General features: G+C 56.0%; 1 protein-coding gene across 2 annotated transcripts in view; it reads left to right on the forward strand.

The window, feature by feature from the left end:
- Positions 1–23,508, forward strand: part of LOC147100694 (uncharacterized) — a 57,872-nt gene that overhangs the window by 15,061 nt on the left and 19,303 nt on the right. For both annotated transcript variants that reach the window (XM_085967199.1, XM_085967200.1), the window contains exons 3-5: positions 2,612–2,674; positions 3,619–3,748; positions 5,635–5,725. In XM_085967199.1, coding sequence (XP_085823325.1) covers positions 2,612–2,674; positions 3,619–3,748; positions 5,635–5,725 — 284 coding nt within the window. The remainder of the gene's footprint in view (positions 1–2,611; positions 2,675–3,618; positions 3,749–5,634; positions 5,726–23,508) is intronic.

Here is a 23,508-nt window from a genome sequence, read left to right on the forward strand (position 1 = left end):
TCTGTGCTGAGTTACTGCATCCCAGGTGAGGCAGTAGTCGGTGTGTTTAATGGGCCTCCGTGCCCCTGGGCTGGGTGGTGGGAAGACAGAGATCAATCCAGCTGCTGCCTCCATTAACACCGGTGTGATTTGTTAACTGAGATAAGTAACTCCGTACAAAATTTGAGGAGGGGGGGGGGGTAAACTGAGCCTGGGATTGTTCTGCTCTTTGTTAACCCCCCCCCCCCCCCCACCCGAGTCGACCAGCTCGACACAGTCCCCAGACCCCCTGTGTTGTTAATGCCCAATGGGTGAGTGAGGTGAGGCACATACTCTGGGCAAAGGCTGACTGGCGTTCTTCGTATTAGACAGGAATGCAATACCCGGAGGTGGGTTAGATTAAAATTAATCTCCCACCGGAGTCTGTTCTCTGGCGCTCGCCTGCCCTCTCTGGCTCTCAGAATTGCTGTGTAATTTGTTTTCTGACACAATATTTGCATTCAAAAAATTAAAATTAATCCTTTACTTTCACTTTTTAACGGTCATGGTATTATTGGTGTTTGGGGAATGGAGAACTTCAGACACCCAGTGCCAGCTTTAAAACACCCAACACCGTTCGATCTAGAGTGTTGCTTTCTCTACTCAGCCCAGCCTCCGACTGCTATATTCTGACTATTTACTCTTGTGCAGTGGGCCTGTGCCCCAGCCCCAGGTTTGCTTGCTCAGCTGGGGCCCTTGTGGGGGCCAGAGCGCTGCTGCTAGTCCGAGGAGAGGAAGGATCAGCCAGGGTTCCCACTCCTCATCTCTATCCAGTGACCCCTGGTATAAAGTGCACCTGCACTGAGCTCGGCTGAAGGACGGGATTGGACTCGGTTGTGAAGCCCCACACGGTGGATTAGCCCTGCTGACACTTGCAGGCTCCTATGTGAAGACTGGCCACTCTGGGCCTGATACTCGCAGTGCCTGGGGAACCATACCCGAGCGAGGAAGAGGGGAGGATACTGGGAGGGGAATAATTGCAGCATTTCCAAACCATTGACCCACTGCTGCCATTGTCCCACTGCCTCTTTCATCTGCGCTGGGAGGAGCCCACGACTGTGTTGAAACAGAGTATAGTCATTTCACCACCTTCTTGTGACTTGCAAAAGTGGAAGTATTGGGAGCTGAGCACCCGCAGCAGGACTCGAGCTTTCCAGGAAGCTCTTGGTGCCAGACAAGGATGGGAGGAAGTGCTCTCTCTTCTGCTGCTGCCCTGGGAGTGTGTGTTTATGTGTCGTGCCACATCAGGTTATCCAGTGGCTGTGATCAGCTTTTATAGAAATTCTGTGTCTGACTAAAAATAGAAGTTTCAGTCAAGCAAGCCTTGTGTGGAGCTGGAATGTTTACGCAGTTAGATTTCTCACGACATCATTCACGATAAATCAGAGTGTCTGCTGTTAATGATGGGAGTGGAGTGGTGCATCATGTAACATTATTAACGCTAAATAGGGGAATGTTGACGACCCCTTCGCTTACAGCACAGAAGGAGGCCATTCGGCCCATCGTGCCTGTGCCAGCTCTTTGGTAGAGCTAGCCAATTAGTCCCACTCCCCTGCTCTTTCCCCATAGCCTTGCACATTTCTCCTGAGGGACTGTCTTGAGGAAACCCTATTGTTAAGAAAGGCTTGTGTTTATATAGCACCTATCATGGCCTCTGGATGTCCCAAAGTGCTTTACAGCCAATGAAGTACTTTTTGAAGTGTTGTCACTGTTATAATGTAGGCAAAAGTGGCAATGTGATAATGACCAGATAATCTGTTTTTAGTGATGTTGGTCAGGACACCGGGGAGAACTCCCATGCTCTTCTTCGAATTATGGCCATGGGATCTTTTACATCCACCTGGAGCGGGCAGACGGGGGGGGGGGGGTCTCGGTTTAACAGCACCCCCGACAGTGCAGCACTCCCTCAGTACTGCACTGGAGTGTCAGCCTAGGTTATGTGCTCAAGTCCCGGAGTGGGGCTTGAACCCCCGACCTACTGAGCCACCCTAAGCTGGAGCGGTGTTTATCCTGGCCCAGCCTCACCAGTGCAGGAATCTGACTGTCTTTACTGTTCAACCGCTCCCTGTGGGAATGTGCTGTAATTGGCAGCCGTGCCTTCAGCTGTCTGGGCCCTAGGCTCTGGAATTCCCTCCCTAAACCTCTCCGCCTCTCTCTCCTCCTTTAAGGCGCTCCGTATAACCTCCCTCTTTGACCAAGCTTTTGGTCATCTGTCCTAATATCTCTTTACATGGCTCTGTGCCGAATTTTGTTCGGATAATCGCTCCTGTGAAGCACCTTGGGACGTTTTACTACGTTAAAGGCGCTATATAAATGCAAGTTGTTGTTGTCGTCGACTGGAGGCTGATCACAGTTCTTGGGGAAAGTTGTCTTTTTAAAAACAAAACATTTTTAAGGTGCTATGTGTTCGGCAAAAAATGCAGACAGTGCGGTGGCATAGGGTGTTGTAGCATTCTGGGGAGTGGCTCTTGAGCAAGAGGTTGGTTGGGACTGTGGCTGTGTGTGAATCTAATATTGGTGCCTGTTTGACGGCTCCATTTACCAGTGATGTATGGTGTGACCAGAACCTTTACTTTCCACTCTTGTGTTGTAGTGTGCCGTGGGTTTGCTGTCTTGGAGGATGGGGCATTGGCGCACAATCTTCAGGAACAAGAGAGTAAGTGGAAACAGCGCCAGGGGCTGAAACACCTGTGGCTTTGAGTGGAGCCTGCGTTCAACCCCACGGACTGATTGTGCCACCGAGATTATTTTCATCCGTTTGCTCCTTGGCCGCCCCTTCAGCAAGGCCGAGCTGCGACAGTGACCCAGTCACACGGACCAGGGGATTCCGTCCCCAACTTGGGAGGAGCTCGCAGGGTGCGGGGGGGGGGGGGGAGCTCGCAGGGTGCTGGGGGGAGTGGGGGCTTCAAGTTGTGCTCGGTGCCCTTGGGCTAGGACAGGGGGCCGAATCGGCCGAGGTTCCTGCTCCTTAATTCACTCTCGTATAGCGCCTCGAACTCTGTGCGGCGCTAGACGTGTTTCAGAGGCGAGGGGGACGATTGGAAACCGGGCGGGAAGAGGTGAGGGGGGGGTGGGGAGGCCATTTGAAGGTGGGGAGAGGGGCAGCAGGTGGGACAGAGGAGGTTAGGGAGAGAGTTCCCAAATGCAGCACCATGAGGGTTGGAGGCTCTGATTTTGTGGGAGGGGGTTACCTCCCAGGCTCGAGTGGAGGGAATGAGCTGGGATGTAGGGATGGGAATACTGCAGACAGAAGGATAAACCGAGGCCACGGAAGGATACATAAAATAAGCACGCGGATTTTGAAATCCAGCTCTGGGGGGCGGTCCGCAATGGAGGTCAGTGGCACTGGGGCGGGTGGGAATGTGTGTCTGGGGGCATGAGGTGAAGGCTGTAATACCCTCCACAGTTGAATGTTCTGTATCACTGGCAAAGCTTGGACATGGGGGGCCTGTGGAACCCGCACCCCAGCGAGAGTCGGGGTCTGTGAGCGGGGGTTCTGATTCTGGTTCTTTGATAAAAGTTAAACCTAAGTTGCGGTTTATAAAATGACGGAGCGAGTCCTGTGTCGCTGCTAAATGATGCCCCTGCTTGTGTTCCCAGTCGAACAGCACTACGCCTCAAACATCGAGAAGAACAAGCTGGTCCGTCAGGATGTTTGCGTGGCCAAGAAGCTGCAGGATGAGGAGGAAATGGAGGCCAAACACTACAGCCGGGAACACCAGCAACAGATGTACGTACATTGGTGGGGTGGGAGGGGAGGCTGAACCAGAGAGCTGGACTAGGGCAACAGGGCAACGTGAAGGGTCGAGGAGCCAAAGCGGGGGTGGGGGGGGGTAATGGGGCGGACTGGGGGTGGGGGAAATGAGGTGGCTCCCTGCCAGCAATAAAATTGAACTTTTTATAAAACAGCAAATAAAATTCTGGTGACTATTTGTTTAAAAGCAAAATATATAAAATGATTTTAATGATCTCAGTATTTGGAACAGAAAGGGCTCCCTTTGATGAGCCGTCCCATTGAACTGACTCACTGGGCTCGGTTCCCAGCCGTGACCCACGCGGCCCTCCCGCTGCTTCTGGACAACACGGCAAACTGCGGAACAATAGCCTATTGTGTGCTGTGCCCACTGGGACCGAGGTGCTGCCCAGCTCCTCCCCCAGGATCCGGTCTCTTTGGCTCAGAATTTTACCACATCATGTTCACCCACTGTGCCGATAGTGGACTTCCATTCCATCGCGCCTGATCCGGGTTTAAGTCCCGATCGCCAGCGGTGAACAGCCTGTGGCAAGTTGTGCTGCCCAGGTGGAACTCCCGATACCTGCTCCCACTGGCCCAGGACTCTCGCCTGCGCTTGTCCGGTGACCGGCACATGACCATCTGTCGCGGGGAAGCAGGTATCTGCAGCCGCAGCGGCTCCACGATCTGCTGCCTGTGCTCGCCAGGCCCACAGTGCCTCTGCTGATAGACCAGCCAGTCTGGCCCCCACTCGGAACCCTGCAGGCTGAGGATGTGACTGGTAGGATGGGCCTCCGCGGGAAGCTGACCAGAGCTCTGTGCCGGTAAACTGTGCGGATAAACTCCAGGACTCCCTCCGTACAGACTCGAGCACCCCCCTCAGCCCTGCTTCTCGCCAAGTTCTTAAACCCTCAGGACTCCAGTAAGTGGAGCGTGTCTCTACAAGGAGATTGTGTGCACCCTGCATTGGGCAAACACAAAGCCTGTGGTGCGTGTGGATCAGGTAGCAGCTTGAATTGGTGAGGAATTTACACATGTCGGGTGTGGTCTGTTCCTCCTGCCCTGGAGCGTCTCCAGCTCTTGCTTCAGAATATTCAAACCTCTGTCTCTTGGTGCAAGGTAGAAGGATGTTCCCTGCGACAGCTCATCGCGTCAACTGAATGTAGATTCCGACGTGAGCTTGTGTTAATGTTATCCATACTGCTACTCCGCTAGGCTTTTCCTCTCATTCCTCCCAAGCTCCAAATCCCCTGGCTTTGCCCACACTTCCTGCTCCTGATCCCAACATCATCTTCACTGTCGAAATTAAAACTCCTGGCAGCTTGTGTGTCCCCCATACATACAACCCCCTCACCCCCAAGCACACGCGCACACTACTTCTGCCCGAGCTCCGTTTTCTCCCCCCAACTCTTTGTTAAATTAACTGGCCTCTTTTTGTGCTAAACTACAGCCGTGGCTCAATGGGCAGCACTCTCACCTCGGAGTCAGGAAGTCGTGGGTTCAAACCCCACTCCAGAGACTTGAGCAGCTAATCCAGGCCGACGCTCCCAGTGCAGTCCCGAGGGAGTGCTGCACTGTCAGAGGTGCTGTCTTTCGGATGAGACGTTAAACCGAGGCCCCGTCTGCTCTCAAATGGAAGTGAAAGATCCCACGGCACTATTTTGAGGAAGAGCGGGCGAGATTATCTGGTCATTATCACGTTGCTGTTTGTGGGATCTTGCTGTGTGTAAATTGGATGTTGCGATTCCTACATTACAACAGTGACCACACTTGACAAGTACTTAATTGGCTGTAAAGTGCTTTGGGATGTCCTGAACTTGTGAAAGGTGCTATAGAAATGCAAGTCCTGCCTTTCTTGAACTAACCGCACTGTTTGTGTTTAGTGAGGAGCTCGATTCTCAATATGCCAAAGTTGTTCAAGAGGAGATTGAGAAGCGTGTGGAGGAGAGCCTGCGACGGGAGGAGCAGGATAAGGTAGGCCCAGTCCTGATACTGCGGCTGATGTTTAGTGTTTGCAGGAAATACGGGGAGGAGGAATTCCAGCGCAGTCCCGCTGGTCCTGAAACCTGTAACTTCGCACCGTAACTCCAGCATGTCGTGGCCTAGATTTTAAAAAGTTGGTGTCTGTCCAGATATAACCGCTTGCTTCCTATTTATTTCCCCCCTCCTATTACTGTGAATTAAAACCTCCTTATTCTGAAGTTGCTGACTCTGGGGTACAGATCCATGAGCGCCAAGACCCCCCCCCCCCCCCCCCCCACCACCTCTTCCAAGTACCCAGTCTTCATGTTTGAGCCTAGGTGGGTGCCCCAGGCCATTCTACCAGAGCGGCACACCAGAATCCAGTTGGTTCCCCGTCATCCTCCGAAGTCCGTACGTGGGCACTTCCAACAGGAGTTACTGGATAATCATCAAGTTTGAACCCTGATCCCAAAAACCTTCCTGTCCTGACCGGGCTCGGAGGCTCGGGGCCTGACCTTCTGGATAAGTTAAAGTTTGGGTACTTGGTTGATTTTTTTTTCCTCCCGCTCTTTTGCAAACCGACTGTCACGGGCAACAAGTCGATGATGAAGGGTGGCTGGTGAGAATCTGCTGTTTTTTTTGCCAGTGACAGATCTACTTAGGAAGATAACTGATTGAGAGACAGGTTTTGTTGTTTAATCACCAACTGCCCCTCTCTCGACACCCTGACCAGACCTGACGTTGCTGCAATCCCATAATACCAGCATGAGCAAGGTCCGATTTAGTGACTTGTTGTCAGAGTTCAATCATTAACAGTGCTGATTAACAGCCCAGATCAGATTATCTGTTTTAGTTCATTCAGTACAGCACTGGAGTGTCAGACATTTGTGCTCCAGTCTCTGGAGGGGCAGAGGACTGGGTTTGAAACGGGAGGTGGGGGAGGGTGAGGGGAGGGGTAGTTGAGAGGATGGGGTTGGGTGGGGGGGGGAGGTGGGGGGGTGCGGGGGGTAGTGCGGGAAGGTAGGGTGAGCGGAGGGATGGGAGAGAGGTGGCGTGGGGTGGGGGGAGAGAGTTGGGGGAGAGGGGTGGGGGGAAAGAGGTGAAGTTGAGGAGCCAAAACCTGACATCTTCTATCCAGCATCGGCCCAAATCCTGCCCATGGTAACCAGTGGCAAACTGACTTGAGAGAAACCTGCTCCCTGACCCTTCTCTGTCTCGGAGATAGCGAGGAAGGTCGTCTCTTTTAAAATAAATCCACGCTAATTGTTCAGCGATGTTTCAGACAGTTTAGAGCAGGGCAGGGCAGGGCAGGAGAAGTGAAGCCGGATAGTTTGCAGGTGTCAGACCAGGCAGGCTGGTGTGTGTTTAATTGAGATGTGGGCTTTCGGCCACAGGCAGAAGCCTTTTGTGCCGTGAGACAGTGTTCAGCTGAAACTTTAGACCAGCGATTTTGTTTTTCTGAATTATGGATGAAGCCCCGGCTGGTTTGCAGCTGGGAGAAGCTGTTCCCGTCGAGAGCTTGGCAGTGACTATCGTGTAACACTCCGCTGTCACTGTGTTTCTGCTCGAGCCCCATTACTGACCCCTTGCTGGGCCGAGTGAGTCAAGAGAGAGATTTTTAACCCTTTTGATGTCTGTCTGTGAAGGGAGTTGTTAAAAGTCAGTGATAGTCCAGTTAGTATCTGGTCCAGTCCCCAGCACCTATAGTGGGTGTGTTAGTGTTAGCACGCTTGGCCCACTGTACATGTTGCACAGTGTAAGGGGGGGTGGACTATACTGTAACACTGTGCACAGTGTCCGTGTCAGTGGGGGAGCAGCTTATGTATATTTGTGCCTCTCTTGTACTGCTCAGCCCGAGGATTGAAGTGTGTACAATTCCCTTGGTCACGGGTTGGGAGCTGGATTACGTAGAATTACACAGATCCATTCTGGTGTTCATGCTCCACATCAGCCTCCACTTGCTGTACTTCATCTCACCCTATCTCCATATCCTTCTATTCCTTTCTCCCTCATGTGCTTATCTAGCTTCCCCTTAAATACATCTATGCTAGTCGCCTCAACTACTCCTGTGGTAGGGAGTTCCACATTCTAACCACTCCTGAATTCCTCATTGGATTTATTAGTGACTCTTATATTTATGGCCCCTGGTTCTGGACTTCCCCACAAGTGGAAACATCTTCTCTACGTCTACCCTATCAAACCCTTCATAATCTTAAAGACTCTATTAGACGTCAGATATAAATCTTATGACCGGCTCCTGGAGAGACTGGGGCTGAATCTCTCTGATCCTGTCTGGTTGGCACTTTAATCTGTGTATATTAAATATATAACTTCTTGCTACTTTCAAAGCAAGTTAATGTTCCCGAGGGCATTTTCTACAACATCTAATGTAGATGTAATGCTGTCAAATAGCTATAGTCAGTGTGGCTTAATGCTGGATTGGTGTTCCTCCTACTCACTTGTTTAAAGGGCTCTGCCCCAGTTTGGGTGGTGCAGCTGAGAGTTTCGTCAGGGGTGGTGGTTTTGTCAGGAGTTTTTCTCTGTCCCCTCCTCGGCTCCCGTCTGGCGTGTGGTTTCACGGGCAGCACCGCCCTCTGCCGTCTCGTGCAAGTGACTGTTCCTCACGGGCTTAAACACCATCAAGGCCCAGCTCGATCTGCCTCACAACCACCCCCCCCCCCCCCCCCATCCCCTCCGTGTTCCATGTTTATATTCAGTGTGAGAGGTTGCAGCCCCTGTTCCATTACTTAAAGGGGCTGCTCCTTGATTTTTGGTTGCACTTCAGTCCCACGCTCCTGATCTTTGGTCACCCGGTGCGGAGGGGAGCGGGCAGGACCTCCTCGTAGGACTGCTCCTGGGCCTGGCCAAAGTGGCCATTAACAGGTCCAGGCAGCGGGCGGTCGAGGGGGTCGTCCGGCCCGATTGCCTGCCTCTCTTCCGCGGCTATGTTCGCGCCCGGGTGGCCCTGGAGATGGAGCACGCGGTGTCCGCCGGCACACTCGAGGCCTTCCGAGACTGGTGGGTGCTGCGGGGACTGGAGTGCATCGTCACCCCGGGCAGTGTAATTCTAATTTGATTTGATAAGTTTTATCTTAAGTTCTATTTAATTTACAGGTAATTCGGTTCAATAAAAGAGGACAACCACCCCCCCCCCCCCCCCCCCCCCCCCCCAGCACATGCTCCCACAGGGTTCACTGTGTAGTGAGCGGGCGCGGGGGCTGATTGATCTTTTTACCCAATAAGTAGCTGAGACACTCACACCAAGAGGGATGGGGGGTGGGGAGTGTCCCTGGTTCAACCCCTGGTCTGTGCAGAGTAAGCTGAGGCCCGGGGTAAGGGCACTATTGTTGTTGTTGTTCAGGCTAAAAATCCGTTTTATATATTATAAAAATAAGGACAGAGTGTAACACTGTAAAATGGAGGCTGAATTACATCGGCATAGGCTGATCCAATTAACCCCTGCCCGCTAACCCCACATCACCTGGAGACGAGTTAGCCCGTGGGAGATGGACGAGTGTTTAATAAAGATATTTGCCACACGAGAGGGTCCCCTAAACAGTGATTGGTTTATCTGCAAGTTGTGCCGGGGTTTCTCGGCCTGCGCTAGTGGCTGTTTAAGCAAGCGGCAGTCTGATGTATCCCACCTTGTATTAAGCTGTGTCTCTGTGGCCTTCCCCACTCTGGGTGCGATTTCCTTCGCATGCCCGTGTTTGTTCTCGCTGGAGATGTTTTTCAGCTTGCTCTTTTCGAAGCGGCTTCCTTCTGTTTATCCCCAGCCCCGATTTACCAGATTAATTCCGGCACCTCTGCAGAGGGCTGGTTTTGATTTTTAAATTTTAATGGCCTGCGAGTCTGCCCATTAAAGCCGCCCCTGGCTGGGTCCCAAGCTCTTGCCCTCCTGCAGTTCACAGCCTGCTGCCGACTGTGTACTCGGCCTTCGCGGCTTTCCGGTTCAGTAATCGGGGGAAGGGGCCAGAACTGCTGACGTGGGGAAAAGTGTTTCCACTTGTGGGTGAGTCCAGAACAAGGGGGCATAAATACAAGATCGTCACTGAGAGATCAAATAAAACCTTTAGGAGGCATTTCAGTACAAGCGAGTGGTGAGAATGTGGAACTGGCTGCCACATGGACTGCTTGAAGCAGAGCGGTGAGACATTTAAGGGGGGCTTGATGCAGACATGAGGGAGAAAGGAGCAGAGGGTTAGTGGGGCAGGGTGGGAGGAGGCAGAGTACATACACCAGCATGGACCTGTTGGGCCGAATGGCCTGTTTCTGTGCTGTAGACTCGGATGTAATTCTGTGTATGATCTGAGAGATTTCTCTGTCCGCTGCCAAATATTTGTGGCAGTTTGCACTCGTACCTTGAGTGAGAAGGTTGTGGGTTCAAGCCCCATTCTAGGAGTTCAGGCCGACGCTGAAAGACGGCACCTCTGACAGTGCAGCACTCACTCGGTACTGCACTGGGAGTGTCAGCCTGGATTATGTGCTCAAGTCCTGGAGTGGGGTTTAAACCCACAACCTTCTGACTCTGAGGGGAGAGTGCTGCCCAGTGAGCCAAATGGATTGAGACAGACTCTCAATGGATGGTTCTGACTCTTTGGGGTACAATTCCACACACAGGTCACCCTCCAGTACCTCTCCTTGGGGCCCATTCTCGTCTGTGAACCCTGACGTTTGGCGTCGGTCAGCTATTTGACCAAAGGGAGCATCAAACCCAAGCGTGGTCCCATTCGTGGCCAGTGTCCGCACGTGTGTGGCAGGAGTCGATCTTCCGACACCCAGTGATGCTGAGGCCAATGGCTGTCAACCTACAGAGCAGGGATCCAAGATGGGATCTTCCTCATCTGTATGGCTCGGTACTCCGTGGATACTTCAGAGTGCCTTGGGAATCTAGAGTCCAGTTCAGTGGGTAACAACTTTTAAACACACTTTGTTGCAGTGGATTCACTGAACCGATAATTTTTGCTCCAAATTAAAGTTGTACATCAGACTGTAATTTACAGGGACCGCCCTTGGACCATGGGACACATCTGTGCCTCATTTAAGGCCGATTTTAATCACCATGTAGGATGAAAAGTTACACTTTACAGATGGGTTTTACCTTTTTTGAGAACTACAGTCAATGTTTTAAATTATTTTTAAGACTTTATTTGTTCTAAGATTATGTGATTGTGGGCCACTGGTGGAGCAAGGGATTGTAGGCCAGTGGTGGTGGTGGAGTGAGGGATTGTGGGCCAGTGGTGAAGGTGGGGATTGTGGGCCAGTGGTGGTGGTGGAGTGAGGGATTGTGGGCCAGTGGTGGAGCAAGGGATTGTAGGCCAGTGGTGGTGGTGGAGTGAGGGATTGTGGGCCACTGGTGGAGCAAGGGATTGTAGGCCAGTGGTGGTGGTGGAGTGAGGGATTGTGGGCCAGTGGTGGAGGTGGGGATTGTGGGCCAGTGGTGGAGGTGGGGTGAGGGATTGTGGGCCAGTGGTGGAGGTGGGGTGAGGGATTGTGGGCCAGTGGTGGAGGTGGGGTGAGGGATTGTGGGCCAGTGGTGAAGGTGGGGATTGTGGGCCAGTGGTGAAGGTGGGGATTGTGGGCCAGTGGTGAAGGTGGGGATTGTGGGCCAGTGGTGAAGGTGGGGATTGTGGGCCAGTGGTGGAGGTGGAGTGAGGGATTGTGGGCCAGTGGTGGAGGTGGGGATTGTGGGCCAGTGGTGGAGGTGGGGTGAGGGATTGTGGGCCAGTGGTGAAGGTGGGGATTGTGGGCCAGTGGTGAAGGTGGGGATTGTGGGCCAGTGGTGGAGGTGGAGTGAGGGATTGTGGGCCGGTGGTGGAGGAGATTGTAGGCCAGTGGTGGAGCTGTTTACAGTTATTGCTGTCGATCCAAACCTGCAGTCCCTGAACCCCTGCCCCTCCGCCGCCCCCCCCCCCCCCCCCCCCCCGGGTCGGCGGATGTACCAGGGTCTGTTCACCGAGATCGCACTGATCTCCATCCTGGTGTTAGGAGGGACAGTTTGACTGTGAGATGGGGTTGGTGTGTGTGTCAGTCAATCGATCCACTAGCTGGCGATGGGACGTGACTCAGTGGGCTGTTACTCGTTGAACTGTCGACAGCAGGAGTTATTTAAAACTCTAGTCCCTCTTGGGATCTGTGAGATACCTTGATTCAGGACGCATGCAGTTGGGATTTATGATGCCCGACTGGATGGATATATGGCTGCTCCTCCCAGCTCTACAGCATCACTCCATTAAACTTGCAATTCCGTCAGTCATTTATCCTTCAGTGCCGATGCTGTAATGCATCAATGCAGGTGCTGGGCCAACGACTAAATGAATTGCGTTCTCCTACGATTGGTTCAACTGCTTACGGATGTGTGTGTGTGTCATGGACAGCAATCTGCCCCATGTCCTTAACGGAGAATTAATCAGATCCTGAAGTTCCATCCAACTGTCTTTTTCTATTTCCCCCACTTTACCCCCCTCCTCTCCTGAAGGTGCTGACTCTCACTGGGGTTCAGGTCCCCTCCTCTCCTGAAGGTGCTGACTCTCACTGGGGTTCAGGTCCTCTCCTCTCCTGAAGGTGCCGACTCTCACTGGGGTTCAGGTCCCCTCCTCTCCTGAAGGTGCTGACTCTCACTGGGGTTCAGGTCCCCTCCTCTCCTGAAGGTGCTGACTCTCACTGGGGTTCAGGTCCGCTCCTCTCCTGGAGGTGCTGACTCTCTCGGAGTGGTCCCACTAGCATCTGTGTCCCTTTGGCCACTTTCACTCTGCAAGTAGAGACGGCGAGTGTCGGAAGGCTGTTTAACCTGGGGGTGCATCACACTCCAGCTTGTTTCTAATCTCCCTCGATGTCGACACATGGGCACTTTCAAGTCTATAGATGGCGATCAGGGGCAGATAGTTCAGGTAACTCTATCACTGTTCTGAGATCGGGGGTCGAACCCCAAGCCTTTCTGCTCTGTGCTACATGGTAAGGGACTATTTTTAAAAGGGCTCATATTTTTATGCGGGGGGTGATTTTTAATATTGGCATGTAGGTGCCAGAGGAAATGTAGAAAGGAGCTTGGCATGTCCGATAACTGAGGAACCCAATAAAATGTCTTGCTGTTTTAAGTAAATGTGATTTAAGATGTGTAATGGCAGGGCAGTGCTGGATGGAGTCACGGTAATGGTTTGAACCTGTTGGGCTTTCATTCTCGGCTGGTGCATGTGTTTCCAATTATAGAACAGCTGTAAAATAAAACACTCAGACTTCGACTTTAAACAGGGAGCCTCCGCATTAGAGGCATTTCAAACAGGCTAAGCGTTAGAAACATTTAAACATCAGCATGAAATTAGTGAACACAAGGAAGGTGATATCTGCACAGGCTGGAGGGGGCGCCTGGTTTTCCAGTGATATCTTTGCCTTTGTTACCGCCAGATTCAACTGTTCCAACTCTCTCCTGGCCAGCCTCCCATAATCCACCCTCCGTAAACCTGAGCTCATCCAAAGCTCTGCTGCCCGTGTCCTAACTCGCACCAAGTCTCGTTCACCCCCTGTGCTCGCTGACTGACCTACACTGGCTCCTGGTCTGGCAATGCCTCGATTTTAAAAATTCTCATCCTTGTTTTCAAATCCCTCCATGGCCTCCCCCCTCCCTATCTCTGTAACCTCCTCCAGCCCCACAACCCTCCGAGATCTCTGCGCTCCTCCAATTCTGGCCTCTTGTCCATCCCCGATTTTCATCACTCCACCACTGGTGGCCGTGCCTTCAGCTGCCGAGGCCCTAAGCTCTGGAATTCCCTCCCTAAACCTCTCCACCTCTCTACCTGTTCCCTCCTCCTTTAAGATGCTCCATTAAACCTACCTCACCTGTCCTTCATTTGTTTGATAATCGCTCCTTTGAAGCGCCTTGGGAGGTTTGACTATGTTAAAGGCGCTCTATAAATGCAAGTTGTTGTTGTACACAATATGTTACATAGAACAGTGGTTCTCAAACTTTTTTGGTTGAAGGGCCCCTTTTCAAATGGATTAGTAATCACGGACTCCCCCCATCTAAATTATTATTGCCCCCTTGTATTTGATACTGTACCAGGATCTTCTGACACTGAATTGCAAAATAGCTATGGTGACATTTACAAAACGGGAATCCCTCAAGTATGTATAAAGTGATAGTGATTTTAAAGCATTGATTTTTTTAAATTACAAATGCATTGGTTGTTCAGTGTATTCAAGTGCTGCCCAGATCATTACATCAGACTTGCTCCTTGGCCAGCCCTTGACTGTGGACAGACAGATCTAATGTAGCGTATGTCCGACTTATGGAGCCTGTTCTTTTTTGGCTGTATACTGGGCGCTGCTGCAGCCTCTGGTAGTCGGGACGGGGTCTTTGTTTACAGATGGTCGGTTCCTCTCCGAACAGCTGGCCCTGTGCTTTTCCGCCTCCGACTCCTGGTTGCTGGGGGTGGCAGTGCGGCCGCTGCTGGTCCGCAGCCTCCCTCCTCCTCCTCCTCCTCCTCCTCCTCTTCCTGCAGCACACAGCCGCTGCTGCTGCCGCCATGGTAACCATTCACCGCCCCGTTCAGCAGCGCCCGGCCGTTCTGCGCCGGCTCGCTCCCTGTCACCTATTGGGGTTTATCTCGCGGACCCCTGGACCGCAGTTTGAGAACCACTGACCGAGCGATACAGCTGCAGCACATGTGAATATCTGGGTGCATTCTCTGGGAGACAGGCCTCTCATTTGCCCTGAAATTCTGCTGGATATAAATGTGTTTTCACTTTTTATCCCAACTCTTAGAATCATAGAATGATACAGCCCAGAAGGAGGCCATTCGGCCTATTGTGCCTGTGCCGGCTCTTTGAAAGAGCTCTCCAATTAATCCCACTCCCCTGCTCTTTCCCCATAGCCCCGCAAATATTTCCTTTTCAAGTATTTATCAAATTCCCTTTTGAAAGTTACTATTTAATCTGCTTCCACCACCCTTTCAGGCAGTGCATTCCAGATCATAACCTGCTGCGTTTTAAAAAAAAAAAATTCTCCCCATCTCCCCTCTGGTTCTTTTGCCAATTACCTGAATTCAATTCCACATCTTGCACTTGTTGCTTTGGTCCTGAGCTGCTTGTAGCTCAGCTGTCTGATTTCAAGGTGAGAAACTTGCTGTGGGGTTTTACGAGTTGCGTTGACCACTGTGTGCCGGCAGGGGGTGGTGTTGCAGTGTTCGATCGGGCTGCAGTCTGTGCACCAGCTGGAATTGTGCCAGGTGTGGGAGCCAGATGTTCGTGTTGAGAAGCTTTCTGCCTCCAAACAGGATCCCGGGAGCTAAGAATCCCCCGCCGTCTGCCTGGGGAATGGTGGGGTTGGAGGAGCTGTTGATGTGCAGCTAGTAAACATTCCAAACACATGATGGTTGCAGCTTGTGTTAACCCTCGAAAAACTGATAGGTTAGTGCGGTGAGCAGCTAGTGTATCGAGTTAAGTGAGTGAGTGAGCGGGTGAGTGAGTGAGCGAGTGGTGTGAGGGGGTGAGTGAGCGAGTGGTGTGCGGGGTGAGCGAGTGGCGTGAGGGGTGGGTGAGCGAGTGGTGTGAGGGGTGAGTGAGCGAGGGGTGAGTGAGCGAGTGGTGTGCGGGGTGAGTGAGTGAGTGGTGTGTGGGGTGAGAGTGAGCGGGTGGTGTGAGGGGTGAGTGAGCGAGTGGTGTGAGGGGTGAGTGAGTGAGCGAGTGGTGTGAGGGGTGAGTGAGCGAGTGGTGAGTGAGCGAGTGGTGTGCGGGGTGAGTGAGTGAGCGAGTGGTGTGAGGGGTGAGTGAGCGAGTGGTGTGAGGGGTGAGTGAGCGAGTGGTGTGCGGGGTGAGTGAGTGAGCGAGTGGTGTGAGGGGTGGGTGAGCGAGTGGTGTGAGGGGTGAGTGAGTGAGTGAGGGGTGAGTGAGCGAGTGGTGAGTGAGCGAGTGGTGTGCGGGGTGAGTGAGTGAGCGAGTGGTGAGGGGTGAGCGAGTGGTGTGAGGGGTGAGCGAGTGGTGTGAGGGGTGAGTGAGTGAGCGAGTGGTGTGAGGGGTGAGTGAGCGAGTGGTGTGAGGGGTGAGTGAGTGAGCGAGTGGTGTGCGGGGTGAGTGAGTGAGCGAGTGGTGTGAGGGGTGGGTGAGCGAGTGGTGTGAGGGGTGAGTGAGCGAGGGGTGAGTGAGCGAGGGGTGAGTGAGCGAGTGGTGTGAGGGGTGAGTGAGCGAGGGGTGAGTGAGCGAGTGGTGTGAGGGGTGAGCGAGTGGTGTGAGGGGTGAGTGAGTGAGCGAGTGGTGTGAGGGGTGAGTGAGTGAGCGAGTGGTGTGAGGGGTGAGTGAGTGAGCGAGTGGTGCGAGGGGTGAGTGAGCGAGTGGTGTGAGGGGTGAGCGAGTGGTGTGAGGGGTGAGTGAGTGAGCGAGTGGTGTGAGGGGTGAGTGAGTGAGCGAGTGGTGTGAGGGGTGAGTGAGTGAGCGAGTGGTGTGAGGGGTGAGTGAGTGAGCGAGTGGTGTGAGGGGTGAGTGAGTGAGCGAGTGGTGTGAGGGGTGGGTGAGTGAGCGAGTGGTGTGAGGGGTGAGTGAGTGAGCGAGTGGTGTGAGGGGTGAGTGAGTGAGCGAGTGGTGTGAGGGGTGGGTGAGCGAGTGGTGTGAGGGGTGAGTGAGCGAGGGGTGAGCGAGTGGTGTGAGGGGTGAGTGAGTGAGCGAGTGGTGTGAGGGGTGGGTGAGCGAGTGGTGTGAGGGGTGAGTTAGCGAGGGGTGAGTGAGCGAGTGGTGTGAGGGGTGAGTGAGCGAGTGGTGAGCGAGTGGTGTGAGGGGTGAGTGAGCGAGTGGTGTGAGGGGTGAGTGAGCGAGTGGTGTGAGGGGTGAGCGAGTGGTGTGAGGGGTGAGTGAGTGAGCGAGGAGTGAGTGAGCGAGTGGTGTGAGGGGTGAGTGAGTGAGTGGTGTGAGGGGTGAGTGAGTGAACAAGTGGTGTGAGGGGTGGGTGAGCGAGTGGTGTGAGGGGTGAGTGAGCGAGGGGTGAGTGAGCGAGTGGTGTGAGGGGTGAGTGAGCGAGTGGTGTGAGGGGTGAGTGAGCGAGTGGTGTGAGGGGTGAGTGAGCGAGTGGTGTGAGGGGTGAGTGAGCGAGTGGTGTGAGGGGTGAGCGAGTGGTGTGAGGGGTGAGTGAGTGAGCGAGTGGTGTGAGGAGTGAGTGAGCGAGTGGTGTGGGGGTGAGTGAGTGAGCGAGGGGTGAGTGAGTGAGCGAGTGGTGTGAGGGGTGAGTGAGCGAGTGGTGTGAGGGGTGAGCGAGCGAGTGGTGTGAGGGGTGAGCGAGCGAGTGGTGTGAGGGGTGAGCGAGCGAGTGGTGTGAGGGGTGAGTGAGTGAGCGAGTGGTGTGAGGGGTGAGTGAGCGAGGGGTGAGTGAGCGAGTGGTGCGAGGGGTGAGTGAGCGAGTGGTGTGAGGGATGAGCGAGTGGTGTGAGGGGTGAGCGAGTGGTGTGAGGGGTGAGCGAGTGGTGTGAGGGGTGAGCGAGTGGTGTGAGGGGTGAGCGAGTGGTGTGAGGGGTGAGCGAGTGGTGTGAGGGGTGAGCGAGTGGTGTGAGGGGTGAGCGAGTGGTGTGAGGGGTGAGCGAGTGGTGTGAGGGGTGAGCGAGTGGTGTGAGGGGTGAGCGAGTGGTGTGAGGGGTGAGCGAGTGGTGTGAGGGGTGAGCGAGTGGTGTGAGGGGTGAGCGAGTGGTGTGAGGGGTGAGCGAGTGGTGTGAGGGGTGAGCGAGTGGTGTGAGGGGTGAGCGAGTGGTGTGAGGGGTGAGCGAGTGGTGTGAGGGGTGAGCGAGTGGTGTGAGGGGTGAGTGAGCGAGTGGTGTGAGGGGTGAGTGAGCGAGTGGTGTGAGGGGTGAGTGAGCGAGTGGTGTGAGGGGTGAGTGAGCGAGTGGTGTGAGGGGTGAGTGAGCGAGTGGTGTGAGGGGTGAGTGAGCGAGTGGTGTGAGGGGTGAGTGAGCGAGTGGTGTGAGGGGTGAGTGAGCGAGTGGTGTGAGGGGTGAGTGAGCGAGTGGTGTGAGGGGTGAGTGAGCGAGTGGTGTGAGGGGTGAGTGAGCGAGTGGTGTGAGGGGTGAGTGAGCGAGTGGTGTGAGGGGTGAGCGAGTGGTGTGAGGGGTGAGTGAGCGAGTGGTGTGAGGGGTGAGTGAGTGAGCGAGGGGTGAGTGAGCGAGTGGTGTGAGGGGTGAGTGAGCGAGTGGTGTGAGGGGTGAGTGAGCGAGGGGTGAGTGAGCGAGTGGTGTGAGGGGTGAGTGAGCGAGTGGTGTGAGGGGTGAGTGAGCGAGTGGTGTGAGGGGTGAGTGAGCGAGTGGTGTGAGGGGTGAGCGAGTGGTGTGAGGGGTGAGTGAGTGAGCGAGTGGTGTGAGGGGTGAGTGAGTGAGCGAGGGGTGAGTGAGTGAGCGAGTGGTGTGAGGGGTGAGTGAGTGAGCGAGTGGTGTGAGGGGTGAGTGAGCGAGTGGTGTGAGGGGTGAGCGAGCGAGTGGTGTGAGGGGTGAGCGATCGAGTGGTGTGAGGGGTGAGTGAGTGAGCGAGTGGTGTGAGGGGTGAGTGAGCGAGGGGTGAGTGAGCGAGTGGTGCGAGGGGTGAGCGAGTGGTGTGAGGGGTGAGTGAGCGAGTGGTGCGAGGGGTGAGTGAGCGAGTGGTGCGAGGGGTGAGTGAGCGAGTGGCGTGAGGGGTGAGCGAGTGGCGTGAGGGGTGAGCGAGTGGTGTGAGGGGTGAGTGAGCGAGTGGTGTGAGGGGTGAGTGAGCGAGTGGTGTGAGGGGTGAGTGAGCGAGTGGTGTGAGGGGTGAGCGAGTGGTGTGAGGGGTGAGGAGTGAGCGAGGGGTGAGTGAGCGAGTGGTGTGAGGGGTGAGTGAGTGAACAAGTGTTGTGAGGGGTGGGTGAGCGAGTGGTGTGAGGGGTGAGTGAGCGAGGGGTGAGTGAGCGAGTGGTGTGAGGGGTGAGTGAGCGAGTGGTGTGAGGGGTGAGTGAGCGAGTGGTGTGAGGGGTGAGTGAGCGAGTGGTGTGAGGGGTGAGCGAGTGGTGTGAGGGGTGAGTGAGTGAGCGAGGGGTGAGTGAGCGAGTGGTGTGAGGGGTGAGTGAGTGAACAAGTGGTGTGAGGGGTGGGTGAGCGAGTGGTGTGAGGGGTGAGTGAGCGAGGGGTGAGTGAGCGAGTGGTGTGAGGGGTGAGTGAGCGAGTGGTGTGAGGGGTGAGTGAGCGAGTGGTGTGAGGGGTGAGTGAGCGAGTGGTGTGAGGGGTGAGCGAGTGGTGTGAGGGGTGAGTGAGTGAGCGAGTGGTGTGAGGGGTGAGTGAGTGAGCGAGGGGTGAGTGAGTGAGCGAGTGGTGTGAGGGGTGAGTGAGTGAGCGAGTGGTGTGAGGGGTGAGTGAGCGAGTGGTGTGAGGGGTGAGCGAGCGAGTGGTGTGAGGGGTGAGTGAGCGAGTGGTGTGAGGGGTGAGTGAGTGAGCGAGTGGTGTGAGGGGTGAGTGAGCGAGGGGTGAGTGAGCGAGTGGTGCGAGGGGTGAGCGAGTGGTGTGAGGGGTGAGTGAGTGAGCGAGTGGTGCGAGGGGTGAGTGAGCGAGTGGTGCGAGGGGTGAGTGAGCGAGTGGCGTGAGGGGTGAGCGAGTGGTGAGGGGTGAGTGAGTGAGCGAGTGGTGTGAGGGGTGAGTGAGTGAGCGAGGGGTGAGTGAGTGAGCGAGTGGTGTGAGGGGTGAGTGAGTGAGCGAGTGGTGTGAGGGGTGAGTGAGCGAGTGGTGTGAGGGGTGAGCGAGCGAGTGGTGTGAGGGGTGAGTGAGCGAGTGGTGTGAGGGGTGAGTGAGTGAGCGAGTGGTGCGAGGGGTGAGTGAGCGAGTGGCGTGAGGGGTGAGCGAGTGGTGTGAGGGGTGAGCGAGTGGTGTGAGGGGTGAGTGAGCGAGTGGTGTGAGGGGTGAGTGAGCGAGTGGTGTGAGGGGTGAGCGAGTGGTGTGAGGGGTGAGCGAGTGGTGAGGGGTGAGTGAGCGAGTGGTGTGAGGGGTGAGTGAGTGAGCGAGTGGTGTGAGGGGTGAGTGAGTGAACAAGTGGTGTGAGGGGTGGGTGAGCGAGTGGTGTGAGGGGTGAGTGAGCGAGGGGTGAGTGAGCGAGTGGTGTGAGGGGTGAGTGAGCGAGTGGTGTGAGGGGTGAGTGAGCGAGTGGTGTGAGGGGTGTGAGCGAGTGGTGTGAGGGGTGAGTGAGCGAGTGGTGTGAGGGGTGAGCGAGTGGTGTGAGGGGTGAGTGAGTGAGCGAGTGGTGTGAGGGGTGAGTGAGCGAGGGGTGAGTGAGTGAGCGAGTGGTGTGAGGGGTGAGTGAGTGAGCGAGTGGTGTGAGGGGTGAGTGAGTGAGCGAGTGGTGCGAGGGGTGAGTGAGCGAGTGGCGTGAGGGGTGAGCGAGTGGTGTGAGGGGTGAGCGAGTGGTGTGAGGGGTGAGTGAGCGAGTGGTGTGAGGGGTGAGTGAGCGAGTGGTGTGAGGGGTGAGTGAGCGAGTGGTGTGAGGGGTGAGCGAGTGGTGTGAGGGGTGAGCGAGTGGTGTGAGGGGTGAGCGAGTGGTGTGAGGGGTGAGCGAGTGGTGTGAGGGGTGAGCGAGTGGTGTGAGGGGTGAGCGAGTGGTGTGAGGAGTGAGCGAGGGGTGTGAGGGGTGAGTGAGCGAGGGGTGAGTGAGTGAGCGAGTGGTGTGAGGGGTGAGTGAGTGAGCGAGTGGTGTGAGGGGTGAGTGAGTGAGCGAGTGGTGCGAGGGGTGAGTGAGCGAGTGGCGTGAGGGGTGAGCGAGTGGTGTGAGGGGTGAGCGAGTGGTGTGAGGGGTGAGTGAGCGAGTGGTGTGAGGGGTGAGCGAGTGGTGTGAGGGGTGAGCGAGTGGTGTGAGGGGTGAGCGAGTGGTGTGAGGGGTGAGTGAGCGAGTGGTGTGAGGGGTGGGTGAGTGAGTGAGCGAGTGGTGTGAGGGGTGAGTGAGTGAGCGAGTGGTGTGAGGGGTGAGCGAGTGGTGTGAGGGGTGAGCGAGTGGTGTGAGGGGTGAGTGAGCGAGTGGTGTGAGGGGTGAGTGAGTGAGCGAGTGGTGTGAGGGGTGGGTGAGTGAGTGAGCGAGTGGTGTGAGGGGTGAGTGAGTGAGCGAGTGGTGTGAGGGGTGAGTGAGTGAGCGAGTGGTGTGAGGGGTGGGTGAGCGAGTGGTGTGAGGGGTGAGTGAGCGAGGGGTGAGCGAGTGGTGTGAGGGGTGAGTGAGTGAGCGAGTGGTGTGAGGGGTGGGTGAGCGAGTGGTGTGAGGGGTGAGTTAGCGAGGGGTGAGTGAGCGAGTGGTGTGAGGGGTGAGTGAGCGAGTGGTGAGCGAGTGGTGTGAGGGGTGAGTGAGCGAGTGGTGTGAGGGGTGAGTGAGCGAGTGGTGTGAGGGGTGAGCGAGTGGTGTGAGGGGTGAGTGAGCGAGTGGTGTGAGGGGTGAGTGAGTGAGCGAGTGGTGTGAGGGGTGGGTGAGTGAGTGAGCGAGTGGTGTGAGGGGTGAGTGAGTGAGCGAGTGGTGTGAGGGGTGAGTGAGTGAGCGAGTGGTGTGAGGGGTGGGTGAGCGAGTGGTGTGAGGGGTGAGTGAGCGAGGGGTGAGCGAGTGGTGTGAGGGGTGAGTGAGTGAGCGAGTGGTGTGAGGGGTGGGTGAGCGAGTGGTGTGAGGGGTGAGTTAGCGAGGGGTGAGTGAGCGAGTGGTGTGAGGGGTGAGTGAGCGAGTGGTGAGCGAGTGGTGTGAGGGGTGAGTGAGCGAGTGGTGTGAGGGGTGAGCGAGTGGTGTGAGGGGTGAGTGAGTGAGTGAGTGGTGTGAGGGGTGAGTGAGTGAACAAGTGGTGTGAGGGGTGGGTGAGCGAGTGGTGTGAGGGGTGAGTGAGCGAGGGGTGAGTGAGCGAGTGGTGTGAGGGGTGAGTGAGCGAGTGGTGTGAGGGGTGAGTGAGCGAGTGGTGTGAGGGGTGAGTGAGCGAGTGGTGTGAGGGGTGAGCGAGTGGTGAGGGGTGAGTGAGTGAGCGAGTGGTGTGAGGAGTGAGCGAGTGGTGTGAGGGGTGAGTGAGTGAGCGAGGGGTGAGTGAGTGAGCGAGTGGTGTGAGGGGTGAGTGAGCGAGTGGTGTGAGGGGTGAGTGAGCGAGTGGTGTGAGGGGTGAGCGAGCGAGTGGTGTGAGGGGTGAGCGAGCGAGTGGTGTGAGGGGTGAGTGAGTGAGCGAGTGGTGTGAGGGGTGAGTGAGCGAGGGGTGAGTGAGCGAGTGGTGCGAGGGGTGAGTGAGCGAGTGGTGTGAGGGATGAGCGAGTGGTGTGAGGGGTGAGCGAGTGGTGTGAGGGGTGAGCGAGTGGTGTGAGGGGTGAGCGAGTGGTGTGAGGGGTGAGCGAGTGGTGTGAGGGGTGAGTGAGCGAGTGGTGTGAGGGGTGAGTGAGCGAGTGGTGTGAGGGGTGAGTGAGCGAGTGGTGTGAGGGGTGAGTGAGCGAGTGGTGTGAGGGGTGAGCGAGTGGTGTGAGGGGTGAGTGAGTGAGCGAGTGGTGTGAGGAGTGAGTGAGCGAGTGGTGTGAGGGGTGAGTGAGTGAGCGAGGGGTGAGTGAGTGAGCGAGTGGTGTGAGGGGTGAGTGAGCGAGTGGTGTGAGGGGTGAGTGAGCGAGTGGTGTGAGGGGTGAGCGAGCGAGTGGTGTGAGGGGTGAGCGAGCGAGTGGTGTGAGGGGTGAGTGAGTGAGCGAGTGGTGTGAGGGGTGAGTGAGCGAGGGGTGAGTGAGCGAGTGGTGCGAGGGGTGAGTGAGCGAGTGGTGTGAGGGATGAGCGAGTGGTGTGAGGGGTGAGCGAGTGGTGTGAGGGGTGAGCGAGTGGTGTGAGGGGTGAGCGAGTGGTGTGAGGGGTGAGCGAGTGGTGTGAGGGGTGAGCGAGTGGTGTGAGGGGTGAGCGAGTGGTGTGAGGGGTGAGCGAGTGGTGTGAGGGGTGAGCGAGTGGTGTGAGGGGTGAGCGAGTGGTGTGAGGGGTGAGCGAGTGGTGTGAGGGGTGAGTGAGCGAGTGGTGTGAGGGGTGAGTGAGCGAGTGGTGTGAGGGGTGAGTGAGCGAGTGGTGTGAGGGGTGAGTGAGCGAGTGGTGTGAGGGGTGAGTGAGCGAGTGGTGTGAGGGGTGAGTGAGCGAGTGGTGTGAGGGGTGAGTGAGCGAGTGGTGTGAGGGGTGAGCGAGTGGTGTGAGGGGTGAGTGAGCGAGTGGTGTGAGGGGTGAGCGAGTGGTGTGAGGGGTGAGTGAGCGAGTGGTGTGAGGGGTGAGTGAGTGAGCGAGGGGTGAGTGAGCGAGTGGTGTGAGGGGTGAGTGAGTGAACAAGTGGTGTGAGGGGTGGGTGAGCGAGTGGTGTGAGGGGTGAGTGAGCGAGGGGTGAGTGAGCGAGTGGTGTGAGGGGTGAGTGAGCGAGTGGTGTGAGGGGTGAGTGAGCGAGTGGTGTGAGGGGTGAGTGAGCGAGTGGTGTGAGGGGTGAGTGAGCGAGTGGTGTGAGGGGTGAGTGAGCGAGTGGTGTGAGGGGTGAGCGAGTGGTGTGAGGGGTGAGTGAGCGAGTGGTGTGAGGGGTGAGCGAGTGGTGTGAGGGGTGAGTGAGCGAGTGGTGTGAGGGGTGAGTGAGTGAGCGAGGGGTGAGTGAGCGAGTGGTGTGAGGGGTGAGTGAGTGAACAAGTGGTGTGAGGGGTGGGTGAGCGAGTGGTGTGAGGGGTGAGTGAGCGAGGGGTGAGTGAGCGAGTGGTGTGAGGGGTGAGTGAGCGAGTGGTGTGAGGGGTGAGTGAGCGAGTGGTGTGAGGGGTGAGTGAGCGAGTGGTGTGAGGGGTGAGCGAGTGGTGTGAGGGGTGAGTGAGTGAGCGAGTGGTGTGAGGGGTGAGTGA

This window comes from Somniosus microcephalus, chromosome 25 (genome assembly GCF_052327205.1).
Source record: "Somniosus microcephalus isolate GS21.2 chromosome 25, FLI_Smic_1.0, whole genome shotgun sequence".
NCBI lineage: Eukaryota > Metazoa > Chordata > Chondrichthyes > Squaliformes > Somniosidae > Somniosus > Somniosus microcephalus.